Genomic DNA, 17,092 nt, shown 5'->3' on the forward strand with positions numbered 1-17,092 from the left:
GCTGTCAGTGCGGAGCCTGCTTCAGATCCTCTGTCCCGCTCTCTCTCTTCCCCTTCCCCATTCGTGCTCTCTTTCTCAAAAACGAGTAAACATTAAAAATAATAATTATGACGATGATCCAAGGGAACCTGGCTGGCTCAGTTGGTGGAGTGTGCTACTCTTGATCTCAGGGTCATGAGTTTGAGCCCCATGTTGGGCATAGAGATTACTTTAAAAATTACAATAATCCAAAGTAGGCTGAATTTCTCATATATCATGGCATTTATTTAAAATCCTACCCCTTGAAAATTCTGTAGATCAAACAGTGAATGACTCAGGAAGAGCAAATTGATCATTTGTGATTCTAAAATACATCTTTACTACTCTTCTTCTCTTTACATCCATCTGATTGCACTCTTTGTCCTTGCTCCTAAAACCAATGTATTGAATCTTCACCATAATATCCTGGATAGTACAGTGGATTGAGGGAATTGGCCACTATAAAGGCTTTTAACATATTGATGCAAATTATAAAACTATAAGCTATAAGTATTGACCTTTCCAGTTCCTAGAAAACTGGAACCCAGAATGAAATGTGTTTAGGTAGGAAAAGTAATCATTCACTAGCATACCCTATTTCTAGAAAGCCATAAATTTGAAAATTCTGTCAATCAAAGTCAAAGATCGGGGATTGGTAGCCTTCTCTCACCAATGTACCTAAAAATTTAACCACCTCTTCCCAAGATTTTATAGGTCTCCTTCTCTGCCCGATATTTTTTTCCTTAGCACTTGCTCCTAATTAGTTTGCTAATTATTTGACTTGCAATTTATACTTGTATAGCATCTGTCTCCCTCTCTGGGTTGTATGCCCTCTGAAGGCAGAGATTTTATTTCTTTCATTTACTTTTTTGTTCATCCCCTGCCCCTAGAACAGTGCCCATCAATTAGTAATTAAGTATTTGTTGGATTATTTAAAGAATGAATAAACAACAAACACAAAATCTGGCAGAATTGTATTTGTTACAACACTTGTTCTAATAAGGTTAGAAGTCAGGAATTAATGAAGCACAATCAAATGCCAACGACTTTGAGAATGCTACTTGATTTAACTTTCCCCAACAATATGACGGAATTAATATATATAATGTCACTGCTGGTCACACAGCTTTTGTTAGAGGTTGAGCTAAAATTTGGACCCTGGTCTGCACATTGCTAAAGTCCATGCTTTTTCTATTGTATTATACTGACCCTCATATAATCTCAACCCCTCTAGAAGATGTGTAACACATATTTTAAAGGATGGGCTTAAGTTACAAAGGCTAATTGTGTCAACATACTCATACCCAGGACGCTCTGGAGACCTGGAAGAAGCAGGTGGATATTTATGAATGGCAGTAAGTATCTCCTTGATACTTGAAAAGCATAGAGTCCCAAAACTCCTCAATTACTCACACCAAGTCTCAGGTGATCAGGGAAAAAGAAGATGATGAAAAGTCACATAGTTCCTTCATGAATGATGGGAGAGGACAACTAACTGCACCAACACACAGATTAAGGGACTATTTGATTAGGGATCTGAAACACTTAATCTCATGCAGTACGTAATCACCATGATTGCAGAATCATAGAATCTCCTAAGCTGATAACTTCACAAAGAAAGCTAGCTCACCGACTCTTACTGATTTTTCATGAGGCTCTGTTTCAGGAATAACCATATGCAGGTTCACGCTCCCTTAGCCAACAGTCCTACCCTATGCTGTCTGCAAGGATACACTTCAGATTCAAAGACCAAATAGGTTGAAAGTAAAAGGATGAAAATTATATATATATATATACATATATATATATATATCCAAACAGTAATCAAAAGAGAGCTGGAGTGGCTATGACAGTGATTGTTACCACAATATCAAACAAAAACAGACTTTAAGATGAAAACTACTACTACAGATGAAGGACATTTTGTCATGATAAAATGGTCAGTCTCTCAAGAAGGTATAACACTCATAAACATATTTGCTTCTAATAACAGAGCCCTAAAATACAAAAAGCAAAAACTGACAGAATTGAAGAGGGAAACAGGCAGTCCAATAATAGTTGGAGATTTCAATACCCCACTTTGAACTAGAGAGAATATCAACAGAAAATAGAAGCCTTGAACAACACTATCAATCAACTACACCAAGCAGACATTTATAGAACCCACCATGCCACAACAGCAGAATACACGTGCTTCTCAGAAATGCATGCAACAGTCTCTGGGACAAACCATATGTTAGGCCAAAATCCCTTACCCAAAATACCTTAGGCCATATATGTTTCAAATTTGAAATTGTCCAGATTTTTAAAATATGATATGGCGCATTTTCAACATAAATGGAACATTCCACATCCTCAGCAGGGTCTATCTAGGTCAACATCCTATTTTCTAATCACAGTATCTCTACAGCAAAACACATGGATATTGACCTTAACTGATCAATAACAACTATCAATAGCTTCAGGTCAATTCAGATGTTCTATCATCAAATGAATTACAAAAATGAAAATAAAATTTAAACACCTGCTGCTTCTACTTTCAAACATTTTTCTTTTTCTTTTTTTTTTTTTTTAATTTTTTTTTTCAACGTTTAATTATTTTGGGGACAGAGAGAGACAGAGCATGAATGGGGGAGGGGCAGAGAGAGAGGGAGACACAGAATCGGAAACAGGCTCCAGGCTCTGAGCCATCAGCCCAGAGCCCGACGCGGGGCTCGAACTCACGGACCGCGAGATTGTGACCTGGCTGAAGTCGGACGCTTAACCGACTGTGCCACCCAGGCGCCCCTCAAACATTTTTCAAGTGGATCCACTTTTTTTCACGTTTGCTGCCATCATGACCTACTGCTCTGTCCTTCCACCCATTCACCAAGGGAGCCTTCTAACAGCATTCTTGCCTCAGCCCAGCCTCTCTCCAACCCAGTCTCCACAAAGCAACAAAAGACATCACTCCACTGACTGAGACTTTCCAGAGCCTTCTGCCTGCCCTTAGAATGAAATGCAAATTGCTCATGAATGAGGAAATGCATGAATGAAATGCAAATGGCCTGTATGGTGAAGTGCACCCCTGCTTCCCTGAAGATATCATTTGCTCCTCCTCAGTCATGGTCCTCTTTTTACTCCCTGGAACATACCAGCTCTTTCCTACTCACAGTCTACAGTTTAGCTGCTCTCCCTTTCAACATGCTCTTTAGAGTTTTTCAAAGGTGGGATTATCATCAACCTTAATGTCTAAGCTCAGATGTCATTTCCTCAGGAAGACTTTCCCTATCCCTTCTATCTAGTTGGACTTAGGCTTCCCCATAATTTTTTTTAATAAACTGAATTTGGGAGCAGTTTTAGATTTACAGAACAGTTGCAAAGATAGTGTAAAGCGTTCCTTTGTACCCTGCACACAGTTTCCCTCACTGTTAACATCTTACATTACCCTGACACATTGGTCACAATTAATAGGCTAACAGTAGTATATCACTTATTAACTAAGCTCCACACTTCACTAGGATTTCACTAATTCTTCCCCGATGTCCGCCTTTTTCTGTTCCAGCATCCCATCCAGGACACCACCGCCTTACATTCAGTCCTTACATCTCTTTAGCTCCCTCTGGTCTGTGACAGTTTCTCGGGCTTTCCTTGTTTTTCCTTCGCAATGTGGAAGGGGCATTTGTAGACTATCCCCCAGTTTGGTTTGCGCTGATGGTTTTGTCATTATTAGACTAGGTTAGAGGTTTTTAAGAGGAAAACCATAAGAGGTCAAGTAGTCTCCTCACAACATAACAAGGGCATATGTTATGAATATGACTTATCATGCATAAGTTTAACATAAACCTAGATAAGGCAGAATTTGCCAGGCTTCTCCACTGGAAGGCTACTCCATTGGCTCCTCCCACCCTATAACCAATCTACTCTTGGGAAACAAGTCACTAAATACAGCCCACACTCAAGGGGTGCACAGAGATGCGCCTCACCTCCCGGAGGGGACAGTAAGCAAATAAATTATTCGGCATTCTTCAGTTAGGGAGATTTGTCTCTTTCCCCCCATTCACTTATTTATCACTTATTTATATCAGTATGCATTCATGGCTGTTCATATTGTAGTTTGAATTATAATCTTATACTATGTCATTTATTTCATTCCTCAAATTGTTCCAGATTTTGCCACTGGGGGCTCTTTCACGTTGGCCCTTGTGTCCCTCTGCTGTGCCTCCACCCTTTGGTTTCTGGGCACTTCTTGACTTTCCAGCACAAGCCACTCCAGACCCACCTTGTGTAAGAATAAGCATTTTGTATGTGACCCGTTCCTTTTATTGGAAAATGGTACTGGAAGCTAAGATCTGGCGCTAGGTGAGTTTGTTATTGCTGGAGTGTCACTACTATTAGGCCTTCTCAACAGACAGAGCTAGGCAATGGATAGGCATATACTAACCCATGCATAAGCACATAGCTATAAATAGTTGTATCTATCTTAAGCAAAACATGAATTTGTACTGACGTCTCCAACTCTAATCCAGCACCACATGGCTGAGTCTAGTTTGCCCTGTTTTAGTCACTCACTTTATTTCCATTAGAAGTATTCACATAATCTATAATTACCTAGTTCTTAAAATTTATTTGCTTATTTGTTTATGGTCTGTCCCTCACCATCAAGAATTTAAAATAAGAAGCAGAGGTTTGCCTGTTTTACCTTGCTCCTGGGCCTAAAACAGTGCCTGCTATATGATAGAGGTTAATATGTTGAACGCATGAAAAAATAATTGACAGGAAAGTATTAATTATATAATTCTTAGTAAGAAATAACAGAGATGAAATATTTTGAGGCTACCCCTTGACACAAGTGAAGTCATCTTCTAGACCAAAAATGCACATATTAATCCATTGCTATGCCCTGTTATATCAATAATCTCCACACATTCATCATCACTTAGCATTGAAATTTTCCCTACAAGCAACTCAAGAAATGGTTAGTTTTCCCCTCCTAACGTTTACTATAGTAGAGCTTAATCATGTGCAAAATGAAAGTAGCATGTTTCTATCTCAAATGCCCTTATCTGTAACAGACACTACCTTCAGTCTCAGTAGGGTGCAGGTCAGAGAGAAGAGGTGGGCAGGAGGTAGGGAGATTAGTCACCCATTGTTATGTGTTTCACCAAATTAGTCAAACAAGTTTCAGTATCCAAGAATCTTTCCCACCATATTCTAAGAACCACGTGTCATCCAAATGTACCCAACAAATCTTGACACAATTAGTTGTAATCTTGTTGGCTTAGCATTTTTTTTCATTTCTTTATACTACTTAAATTGCTGAGAAGTCTTATCTAGATTTGAAAATGACTTTAATAGAAGCCTTAGCAGCAGGACTGAGAGGCCCTCATGAAGGGTACAAGAAAGCAGTTTCAGAAGGATGAAAAGGTGGTTTTACATCCAAGATTTCCTTTCAACTTCCATGAGCGCCTGTGTGGTTCAGTCGGTTGAGTGTCTGACTCTTGATTTTGGCTCAGGTCATGATCCCAGGGCCATGGGATCGAGTCCCATGTTGGGCTCCGTGCTGAGCGTGGAGCCTGATTAAGATTTTCTCTCTCTCCCTCTGCCCTCCCCTGCTGTCATGTGCTCTTTCTGTAGATAAAATTAAATTAAATTAAATTAAATTAAATTAAATTAAATTAAATTAAATTTTAAAAAAAAGGATTTTCTTTCAACTTCCAGATTTGAGCTTGGGAATGCTTGATCCTAGGGGATACAACGTGGGTAAGAATAGATAACCCTTCCTCTCCAAAGGACTGGAGCTTCCGCTAAAAAAGTAAGGGGATAATGTTGTCAAGAAAATAAGAAAAAGATGGAATGAGCATGAAACAAATATTTACCGAATGTTCCATGTATTCCTAGTAAATCCTGTGCTCTTTTTCTATTCTACTATAAATATTTTATGTTCTTTATTTTTTCTTTAAATTAATAAGAGATTCCTTACATACATATTTATGTAAAAAAAAATTGCAAATGTAACATAGAAAAGAAGTTAATACTGGGGAGTGAGTGGGGGGGGGGGGGAGAAAAAAGAAAAAAGTACTCCCTTGTGGCTTCTAGAATATTCTTTCAACAAGAATATAAGTAAAATTCCCTGATACTTGTGAGAGAGGTTATCATTCTTAAAAATCTTTTTTGGAGGCGCCTGGGTGGTTCAGTCTGTTGAGCGTCCGACTTTGGCTCAGGTCATGATCTCACAACTCCTGAATTCGAGCCTTGAGTCGGGCTCTGTGCTGATGGCTCAGAGCCTGGAGCCTGCTTCGGATTCTGTGTCTCCCCTCTCTCTCTGCCCCTCCCCCACTTGCACTCTGTCTCTCTCTCTCTCTCTCTCTCTCTCTCTCTCCAAATAAATACATATTAAAAAAATAATAAAAACAAAATCTTTTTTTTAACAGGCTGAACAAACCAAGGAGAGCCTGTATAAATTTCTTCAAGAAATAGTTCCTTGTTTATCTGAACTATATTGTAACTCAGAGTCACGACACAAATGAGTATCATGGCACAAGATCAAGTCCATATATAACAAAGGAGCGCCCAGAGGGTTCCTGTAATAAGAGCTAGATGCATATGGGAGGGCCTCCTGTGCCCAAGTTAAGCTTTGGCCACTTGCACATAATTAGCATACCAAAATGAGAAAGGAAACCAAAGGGCACACGAAGGCAATGAAACTCTATTATTATGATAAGAACACACTGCCCAAGTTTTAGCAAAGAGAACTGATAGAAGAGATAAACACTGGAGAGAAAGCAGGTTTTCAGACGCTAGTCCCCAGAGCATACCACACCTAAGAGCAAGGACAGAAATCCTCAGTAAATTCTCTTCTGGGCTTTGCCTGTATAGAAATGCTTCCGGTTTGGGCCACGTCTTCCTACGTGAGCTGCTTCGTGCTGAGGCGCCATCCACCTCAACTTACACGGGACCTCATCGGGCTAAGTCATGTAGAACAGCTGTTGAATTATAAGTTACGCTCTGGCAGGGACCATGTGGTCAAATATCCAAGGATACAGAAAGCACCAGCCATAGCGCAGTTTTTCCTGGAGAGACCCCAGGGACTACCATCCATTTACGTGTAATTATAGGCGATTATCTCCTGCCGGTCCACTCCCTGCTGCTACGAACGGTCAGAAGCACACTCCCCCATCCTCAGTCGCACCATTCTACTCTTACAGGGTCCGAAAATAGAAGGGAACCTAGTTGGTCACATCACAGTAAAGCCACGTGCCAAGCAGGAAATGAGCAAGGAGAAAAGAGTCTGTTCTCTTCCTCCGTGTCTCTCTGTGTTGGAGTATTGTTCTCACCAGTAGAAAAGCACTTTTGGAGTTACATCACAACTGTACAAACCGTTTGTCAAAAAAAAAAAGAAAAATTCACCTTGTTTTTCGCCAGGTGACAGATTCCACGCCAAAAGAGTTGTACCACGTAGACGTTCTTAGCAGCTCATCTATACCCATGATCATACAGCAAAATTTCCGGCAGATTATTCAGATTCTCTGAACAAATGCTAGATGAAACCCTTCAACCAGTGACAACCTCAAGAAAGCAAGTGTGTCACACGTGGGTAATTTCACATTTACAGAGTCTTTTTTCATGACATTTTATTTTGTGCAAAGAGCAGACATGTCTCTCTGGAACCTTTTGTGGGTTTTTTTTTTTTTCCTTTCAATTTTAGGCTTTAAAAAACAGATCTCTGTATTACTCTCAAGGCTTTTTCCTGTGGTCGGAAGAACTGAACATACTTGCCCAAACAGCTTCAGAAGAGAATTATTAGAAAAGCAACTTAAGAACAAGCTGAAAACTCACAGCCAATAGATGGCTGACGTGCCAGCATCGAATGCACGTTCGATCATTTTCCTTGAGATGTATTCTCACTGCACAAATATGAACATGGCCCCCTGGTTCTGTTCATCCTACTAAGACACTCGTTCATTCATTCATTCACTCATTCGTACTACAAATAGCCACTGAATGACCACAGAGCGACCAAGAAAGAGAAGCTTTCCCAAACTCTGTTGAGCTGTGTTACAGAATTTGTTCCCAAACCCCTCCCACTCACTGATAAAGCTTGTCCTCCCAGAAGGCAGGCTTGGAAACCCCAATCAAACTCAACAACATTTTCAAACATTCAAAAGTGGGTGTTCTAAGCATACCTGTTGGGCTGCAGATAGCCTGGGAGGACCTGCATTAGGGATGGATCTGCGAACACTCTCCAAAATGCATTCTACAACTCAAAGGGACAAGAAGGTGGCCTACTCCAGGGACACTGAGGGCTTCTTCTGGGATGTCTCCGCCTTCTGCTTCTAACTTAACTGAAGCAGCTCCTGGAAATGGAGGCTTTGAGTTCAATACAACCAAGAAACTGTTCGGAAGAAACAATGGTTTTAATATTTAGTGTAAAGTTGATAGCATTTTGTTATGGAGACACAGTCCCACCATTTTCTGAATGATATAAGTGTATGATGATTTCACTCAAAATTACAAAGAAACATATAAAAATCTGGGGACACTTCACCCATCTCATTTTCTAAGAGGTCAGAAAATACCGAAGTCCATGTTGATACTTAATTTGTTTAAACTGGGGGTTGGCAAACTACTGTCAAACCCATGTGGGCTCAATCCAGCTGGCAATCCACCTCTTTCTGTGGTGCCCACAAGTGCTTACGTTTGAAATCGCTGCGGTGTGGGGTGGGGTGGGGGAGACAAAAGAAGGATCTTATTTCCTGACATGTTAAGATTATATGAAATTCAACTTCCAAGGTCTACAAGTGAAGATTCACTGGGACACAGACACGCTCGTTCCTTTACGCGATGGTTATGACTGCTTTCGTGCTAGGACAGTAACCATAATATTTTAGGCCCTCAGAGCCTAAAGTTTACTGTCTGGACCTTTACGGAACAGATTTGCTGACCTCTGGTTTACATACCAAGATTAATGTTACCAAGTGAAGACATTCTGGAGCCATTGCAAGGTTCCTCTACCCAACCACTACCCAATTTTCTTGCCACCGTAAGTTGCTTTAACCAAAAAGTCTGCCCAGTTCCACCCCAGGTTGGCAGCGGCGGTGGGGGGGGGGGGTTCCTCTTCCAAGGGCAACTGGGGAGGGGCCAAGAAAGTGAAGAAGAGAGAGGTGTCAAAATAGAAATACACTTAACCAGAGCTAGGAAGTGTAGAAAAGCAAATGGGTATAGAAGACAGTTCTGGAAAGTACCACCATCTGGGCAACATCATCCCAGTCCTCTTTTGGTAAAGGGTAAAGGTCAACACCAGCACAAGATGCCTCAGTGGACTCCATCTGTTTGACTGCCATCTCAGAACCATCCGGCCTTGAGACAAATTGTAACATCACTGTACACGTGGCCTATACAATAAATAAGATGGCTTATAAGTAGTACACAAAGTATAATTTACATATTTTATTCAGCAGAGAATCATTAATCTGTTCCAGTGAGTAAAATGAAGATTCATGTGTTTTGAGAATTAGTAAGCAAATGAAACAAAAATAATTTCAAAGGCGAGCAAATTGCCTCATGATGTGTTCTTTGTTTATTTTGACATTTTTAATTACCTATAAAATATGCCAACATATGCATTTAAATATTACATTTTAATGTTGTTTCTCAGTTGTTCAGGCATGGTAACGAAAAGCTTCTCCTCAGCTTGCCATTTGCTATTAAGCCCGCAGCGAATGTTAGTAAGAGAGCAGGGGTTAGAGAAAACCAGAGAAAGGGGGGTTCACCATGTCAGCCAGGTGGTATGTATGCAGACATTTTTAACCCATAAAAGGAAAATGCCTTGAAGTATTTTGAAGTATTTTGAAGTATGTTAAATGACAGCATGAAAAAGCGATACAGTTCATGCTCTGATGTCTTCTTACTACATGTTCAAAATCACACTTGATTTTCTATAATAACTTGTCAAGTTCTCCTGCTGTGTGTCAGTTGCATCACGAGAATGACTGCATCACTTCTGAAGGTAGACCACCCCTTCCGTGACACAGCCCCACTCGGGAAAATAATGACCACAGAGTCCTCGAGAAGTTAAGGTTCTATAAACGCTGTACAAATAAGGTCCGGAACATTAGCCAAGAGGGACCCACCTGGGGCCAACTTCCTCTCCTTTGAGGATATGGGTAGAAATGAAAACCGCTCTCAAGTCGTTCTCCCTCCTAGGAGACTTTGAGTCATTCTTACTGCTATGAGAAGACCTGTTGCTGACAGCACACTGAGTGTTGAAAGGCAAAGCAGTAAGGGGAATGCTGAGAAAAAATGTTACAGGCTAGTAAAAACGTCCAGGGGCCTAATATTCACAAAGGTATATGGCCCCCATGCAACTCTCAACACTGTCCGAGGCAAGTTCCTTCCTCGCCCTTTCCTTTGGTACTTGAAGTAAGGGGGGAGAAGGAAAGCTGATGGGTACCACCATTCACTCTGACTGACGCTCAGCCAACTGCCTGTGCCTCTTTGTGATTGCCCCCCGGGGATCTCTGGGGCTTCTCCAACCTCCTCTTGCTCACAGGCACACCCCACTCAGTAGGGGCATTTCCAAAGTGTAAACAAATGAGAAACTGAATCGCACTAGTCTGTGCCTGGCCACCTGTGGAAGCATCTCATAACTCCCGATTATGAGTAGACTCCAATAAGGACCCACGGGGAGGGATATTATCTCTGGAGCACATACGCCCTTGTGTGCTGAGATTGTTATATAGCATAACACCTGATTCTTAAAATGCTGTTTATTCATTGTGTACAAAAATAAATTTGTTCAGACACTGAGATGTGCTCTCGAAGAAAAAGTGGGGTGTCAACATCCAGGGATAAAGAGTGATATGGAAAGAGAAGTCATTAACTTCATTTTGGTGACAAGAGATTGAAGCAAACAACAGGGACCTGTGAGTGACTGAAGGTCCCCATCTGTTAGCTGAATGAACAAGTCATAATAATCAAAGCTAACATTAAAATGGTACCTACTATGTACTGGGCACTATTCTTTGCACTTTACATATATTTATGTATTTGGTCTTCCAAATAATGGATAAAATAGATGCCATTATGATCTATTAAAGATGACTTAACTGAGGGCACCTAGCTGGCTCAGTCATAAAGCCTATGACTCTTGATCTCAGGGTTGTGCGTTCTAGCCCACATTGGGTACAGAGATGACTTTTAAAAAAATGAGTTAACTGAGGCACAAAGAGGTAAGTAATTTGTCCAAGGTACCTTCCATTTCTAGTGTATTTTCCTATGTTTAAGGAGTGAGGTCTTTTATAACAAGTCTTAAGATTCTCCTACAATATGTTACCAAATAAATGTTATCTCTTCAACCATCTATATTCCTTGCAAAAAGCACTGAAAGAATTCAGAACCTTGAATATAGCTTAGTTAGTTAATGTCACCAGCATCTCAAGATAAAATCGATCTTATATGTCCTTAGATTCCACTAATTTTATACCATAGTATGAGATTCAAAACAATTAGCTTTTACTCTTAAAATATTATTAATGCGTCATCTTGAATATGCTAATCAATAAAATAGATTCTGCAAGTAGGTAGGAGGGTAAATGCATGTTAATTACTTGGAATGTCTTAATTAACTCCACTGCTAATGATACAGCAATTAAGGCTTAAATATGTTTAGAGGATACATCCATTTTCTACTGGGTCATGTTGCTGAGAATCGCTAAAACCCAATGGAATGGAGAGTTTTAGACCCAAATTCTCAAAGAATTCTAATCTCAATGAGAAAAACAAGTAAAACTAAAGTTCTAGACTCACTGCAACATGTTTCCCTCGCACATACACCTGCTTCTGGTTAGCTATTCTTTTCCCTTCTTGGTCCCCATATTCCTCTGAGCACCAGGAGGTACCTCATGGTCATAATCACTTCTGGAAGTGCTTGGGGGTCTGCATCGAGCACCACTGATGAGTCAACCTCCTATACATTTTTTCAAGCTTGTTTTTTTATTTCTGAGCCCTGGGAGGGGAGTTATGATGGTGCCTGTGGACCTATCTGGGCCTAGTGAGTACTTAATACAGAGACCAGGGTAGTTAGAGCCATTTTAGAAACTATCTTTTATTGTGGATTAAAGATAGCCACCTTCTTTAAAAGAAGGACAGGCTCCAAAGGCGGAGTCTATTTTCCCTCCTCTGAATGTGGGTTGGTCCTGTGACTTGCTTTAATCAAGAGAATACAACATACATGAAACTGTACTTAAGCAATCTGTAACTTCTGCTTTCATGCGCTTGGAACTCAACACCCTACTGTGAAAAATCCAAGTCACGTGGAAAGAGAACCGAGGTGCCAGGTGACAGCCCCTAATGCCAGCCAACAGCCAGCCCCTAATGCCCTAATGCCAGCCAACAGCCAGCACCAAGAACAAGTCACATAAGTGAGCCACCTTGGATGTTCCACTCCAGTCAAACCTCTGGATGACTACAGCTCCAGACTGACACCACATATGGAGAAGAACCTACGAGCTGACTTCGATCAACCCAGACTCTGAAGAGATAATAAGTGATTGTTGTTTAAACTATTAAGTATTTGAGGTGCTTTGTTAAGCAACAACAAATATGTCAAAGCCTTTCTACACCATGTTAGAGACCCAGGCTAAAAACCAGTTCCTGATTGACTCAGCATAACACAGGATAAGCCATGATAGGCCCAGAAATGGCCATGATGGAATTGAGAACACTTTCCAATATGCGACGTGGTGACGAAGACCATGGACCTTAGAGCCAGCCTGACTAAATCTGAATCCTGGCCTTTGATTAGATATGTACCTAGTAGAAGTTATATAACTTTTCCGTGTCTCAGTTTCCATTTGTGTAAAACAGAGATAATACTTTTCCCTACCTCGTAGGAAGATTAAATATCAGTATCAGCATATGTAAAGCACTTAGAACAGTGCCTGGCACAGAGTAAGTGTTCAGCAAATGTTCTCTATTAATATTATTATTTATTCTCTCTTCTGTTCTACATCCAAGGAACCACCCACTCACAGCTACAGAGGGCTCTATACTTAAGACATACGTAACCTTCCGTACTTAGACGGATGTGGAAAGAAGAGGAGTGCCACAGCATACTTCCTGTTTGATCCTACACCATGAAGAAATGGATTTCTGCCAGGTCATAAAAGCATGAATGTGATAAATGCTAAATCTGATCGGCCGCACACCAGCAAGGGAGAAAACCAAAAATCAGAGTAAATGCTCAGTTTGTAGGTCATCCGTAACAGAAATGTCAGACGATTAATAAAACTTTATCTGAGAATAACCTGCTCCTAGGTAGAAGAATCCACACTTTAGGAACTTTATAACTGATTTCCACTCATTAAGGCACTGAGCTTTATATGCATATGACATAGTTCTGGAGGGCTATTTCTCAGGCATGTTCTGCGCTATCATTATCAGACTTATAGCAACTTTGTTTCTAAATATTATTTGGTCGTTAACTCTACCAAACAGGTCAGGTTGCAGAGCACGGCAGTATCCGCGTGTGTCGTAATAAAATTAGTTCTAGTGTATTAGTAACACTGGGTTCATTTTGGTTTGGGGTTTTCGTTGGTTTTGTTGTTGTTGTTTTGATTTCATATCATATACACATTTTGAGGAACTGCTTTTGTCAAAATGACACTGAATGATTCCTTTTATGAATGAAACAAAACATAGTAGCAATCACTTCATTTTGCTATAGAATTAGTAAACAGTATTTTTTTGTCCTAGCCCTTTGTCTCTTCTGTATTTTAAAATTACATCAAGGACCTATTTCTATTTACTTCAAAATTAATCATCCCACGTGAATTAAGATATAGTAGCCATAAGTTCTTTAAATACTTAGCATTCTGTTTGAACTCTTGAACATCTGGCCATGGTACTTCTCATGGGACTTTTTCACTGGAGGCCCAAAGCTGCCCCTTTCCCATCTCCCCCATGTTTCTAGTCATAGAATTATTGTAGATCCAATTATACGACGCTTATCCTTGTATCTGGACACGGTTCCATGTGTTTTTCAAGACAGCTACGATATATCCATAAATTGATACCCAAGTAGTTCAATCAATTAGAGGTTCTGGGAAAATGTGTTAGGTTTGTGCCTATCTTCAGCACGATAACATCACTCCTCCACATTAGTTACTCTTCTTTCCAAATTATTTATAAGCCTTAGGTCAACTTGAAAATATTCATATTTTCATTTCATGCCTGCTAATCATGCTTTAAATGGTGACTATCAGAGATGCAAATTAATTGCAAACCATACGAAGGATGCACAAATTAAAATCTATGAAATTTAAATTATGAATGCAGTTGTATATCAGCTTCCAGGTCCCCCTGCGGTCACTAACAGTCTCACTTATTGTATATTATTCAATGCAAGCTGCATTTGTTGATGTAAGCAGAAATAGAGAGATTTTATGACTTTCTTCCCCTCCTAACTTTTCCTTTACCCTCTTCCTTCCATTTGTCTTCCTTCCTTTGTCCCTGTCTTGAATCTCCACTTTTATGTCTGCCTAACTTCAGCTCCAGGTTACTACCAGATCTCACCAGTCACACACTATTCTGCATTAATTTAATACATCATTTTTAATATTTTCAATTTTACATCCCACCGATCGATTCAAAGAACCTGAATCAGCCCCACCATAAAAAAATGAAAGCCTATTTTTCCAAGGGCATTTGTAGGGTTATGGCAATTGTGTTTTATGTGATTATACACAAAAAGTTTAAGAATATACACAATTTCAGTGGTATTATTGAGAGTAACTGTTGGGAATACCTCTGAATCCACTATGTACTTGAACACAACAAATGATTAAAGTAGCCAAAGCTTCTAAATGTAACATCATACAAAAAAGAACCTAGTTAAGTGAAGAGCCTAGTTTTCAGGTTAAAACTAAAAGACTCAACTGAAGTTTCCAGACTAGTAAGTTTTACTTTACATGCATGTGTTTTCCATCAATGCAGCCCATTCATGGCTTCAAAGCTTCAATTAACAAAATATGATAATTGACATGTCCAGTTAATAAAATCGATTTAACTGAAGTATTTCACAGTTTACCAACCTGTCCTTTTAGAAGCAAAGATGGGTATCATTTTATCGAAGAGCAACAAATTAATAATGGAAACCATTTGAATAAAATGTCTCTTGAGTTCCTCAGATTAAAAAGGGTCACAGATTTTTCAAAGCACAACTCAACAAATTCTTCATCTTGGTTTTATTTTGATTTGCATAAAATGTTTTTGAGTAGCATTATGTCGGTATCCTTCATAGTAACTAAACTCAAGTGCACACATGTTTAGCAAGATCATTTCAGGAAAAAGAAATGTCACCGATGTTTACCTGGCAAGGCTGTTTCATTTTAATGGCTATGACATGGTATCTGTAACAGCAGAGCTCACAGGTCCAGGAACCCCTCTCACTGATCCATTTCAGCAGGCACAGCTGATGTGTGTACCGAACAGATCCGTCACATCGGCAGGGATTTAACAACTCCCCCTGAAAAGATAACACCTCAGGTGAATATCTGTACTTGTGTCTCTGTTTAAAAAAACAAAACAAAACAAAACAAAACAAAACAAAAAACTAACACTTGCTTTCTTTTCTTTCAAAGCCATTTACGCAGATGGATACAAGCATCAATCTACATGAGAAAATTAAATTTTTATACTTCTGATGGGAATGAAACTACAGTCTTAAAACTATTTCAAAGATATTGCTTGATGTTATGACATAAATGTTCTACCAACACACAAAATGTCTGCAAGATATAGCTCCCAATGCCCTTGGGGGAAAGCTGTACTATTAAACCTCTTTAATAACTTTTAAGTGGATGGTCAGATGCATTTCCTCTGCAGTTATTCTTAATCATTGCTAAAGAAGAAATGCATGGCATCCCTGAAAGTAGCTTGCAATAGCGTTATGCTTTTATTTTTTCTAAATGTAGCATCATAAATATTGACTTAGGGCACTATATTCCTGAAAGCCTGCATATTCTTACGCAATTTCCTTACTTTTAAAAATACTAAACCTAATGTTTTCTCAGACCACACATTTTGTAAGAGGTATATTATCCTGCTGCCTCCATGATCACTCTCACAGAAGTTTGCATGTACCTCTAACGGAGTTTATAATGTTAGAATTATGTTTCTAACAAAATAAAAAAGAAGTTATTAGCTAAATACTCTTTCTTTCGCAAGGTCAGAGTACATTCCTATTTCTCTTGTAAACACTGTGACATGCTTTTCACATCAGTGAGTCAACATAATTTGCAATATGTAAAGCCCCTGCCCTTTTTGGTTTTGACGTGACTCACCCCCAGTTTGTATTCTAAGACTCTCTGCCTCTGTAGGCATGTGTGGAAAAAGGATTTGTTTCTATCTATAAACCAAAATCCATGTAGCAATTCACAAAGGAGATACTTATGACATTATCATTAAAGCACCTGAGGAATGTGTAACTGTAAAACCAGGTAGGAAAAATTAAGTGCAGACCCAATTAAACCCTGCGTTCGCCACCGGGACATTCTCATTTGCCTTGACAGAAAGGGAAAAGGGAACCCAGGTAGCTGCCGCTGAGTTGGCTGGACTGGACCAGCCGGGCTGGAGAGGAGCCGGGAGGCGAGCGCTGTCCGTGGTGCTGAAAGGTCGACCGTCCTGGGCAGGCGCCGGTCCAGCTCGGACCGGAGCCCCCCGCCGGCACCTCCGGGGTCCCGCAGGGCCTTCCTTACCTGCTCGGCGCCCTGGAAGCAGATCTTGCAGATGGGCTGGTGGTGCTGGTGCTGGTGCCCGGCGCGCTGGTCGCCACCGCCGCTGCTGCTGCTGCGGCTGCTACACACCGAGCGCGTCTCGGGCTGGTCGCTGGCGCCCCGCCGCTCGCCCTCCCCACCCGCGCCGGCCTCAGCCTCCCCGGGGACGCCCTTCCCCGCCGCCGCCTCGGGGACCGCCGCCTCGGGAAGGCGCCTCGGACCTTCCCCGGAGTCGCCAGCCGCCGACACCTCCTGGCCGGCGGGCGGCAGGGGCGCGGGAGGCGGCGGCAGCTCGTCCGAGCCCCGGCGCCGCGGGACCA

The 17,092-nt window shown here is 40.7% G+C and overlaps 1 protein-coding gene across 1 annotated transcript in view; it reads right to left on the bottom strand.

The window, feature by feature from the left end:
- The window catches only part of MARCHF11 (membrane associated ring-CH-type finger 11), a gene marked incomplete at its 5' end in the record, with an annotated part of 104,485 nt that extends 87,395 nt beyond the window's left edge, over positions 1–17,090 (bottom strand). The window contains 2 exons of the mRNA XM_040492442.1: positions 15,368–15,523; positions 16,755–17,090. Coding sequence (XP_040348376.1) covers positions 15,368–15,523; positions 16,755–17,090 — 492 coding nt within the window. The remainder of the gene's footprint in view (positions 1–15,367; positions 15,524–16,754) is intronic.
- Positions 17,091–17,092: the final 2 nt, after the last annotated feature.

Source organism: Herpailurus yagouaroundi, unplaced genomic scaffold (assembly GCF_014898765.1).
Source record: "Herpailurus yagouaroundi ecotype Mexico unplaced genomic scaffold, PumYag 29, whole genome shotgun sequence".
Classification (NCBI taxonomy): Eukaryota; Metazoa; Chordata; class Mammalia; order Carnivora; family Felidae; genus Herpailurus; species Herpailurus yagouaroundi.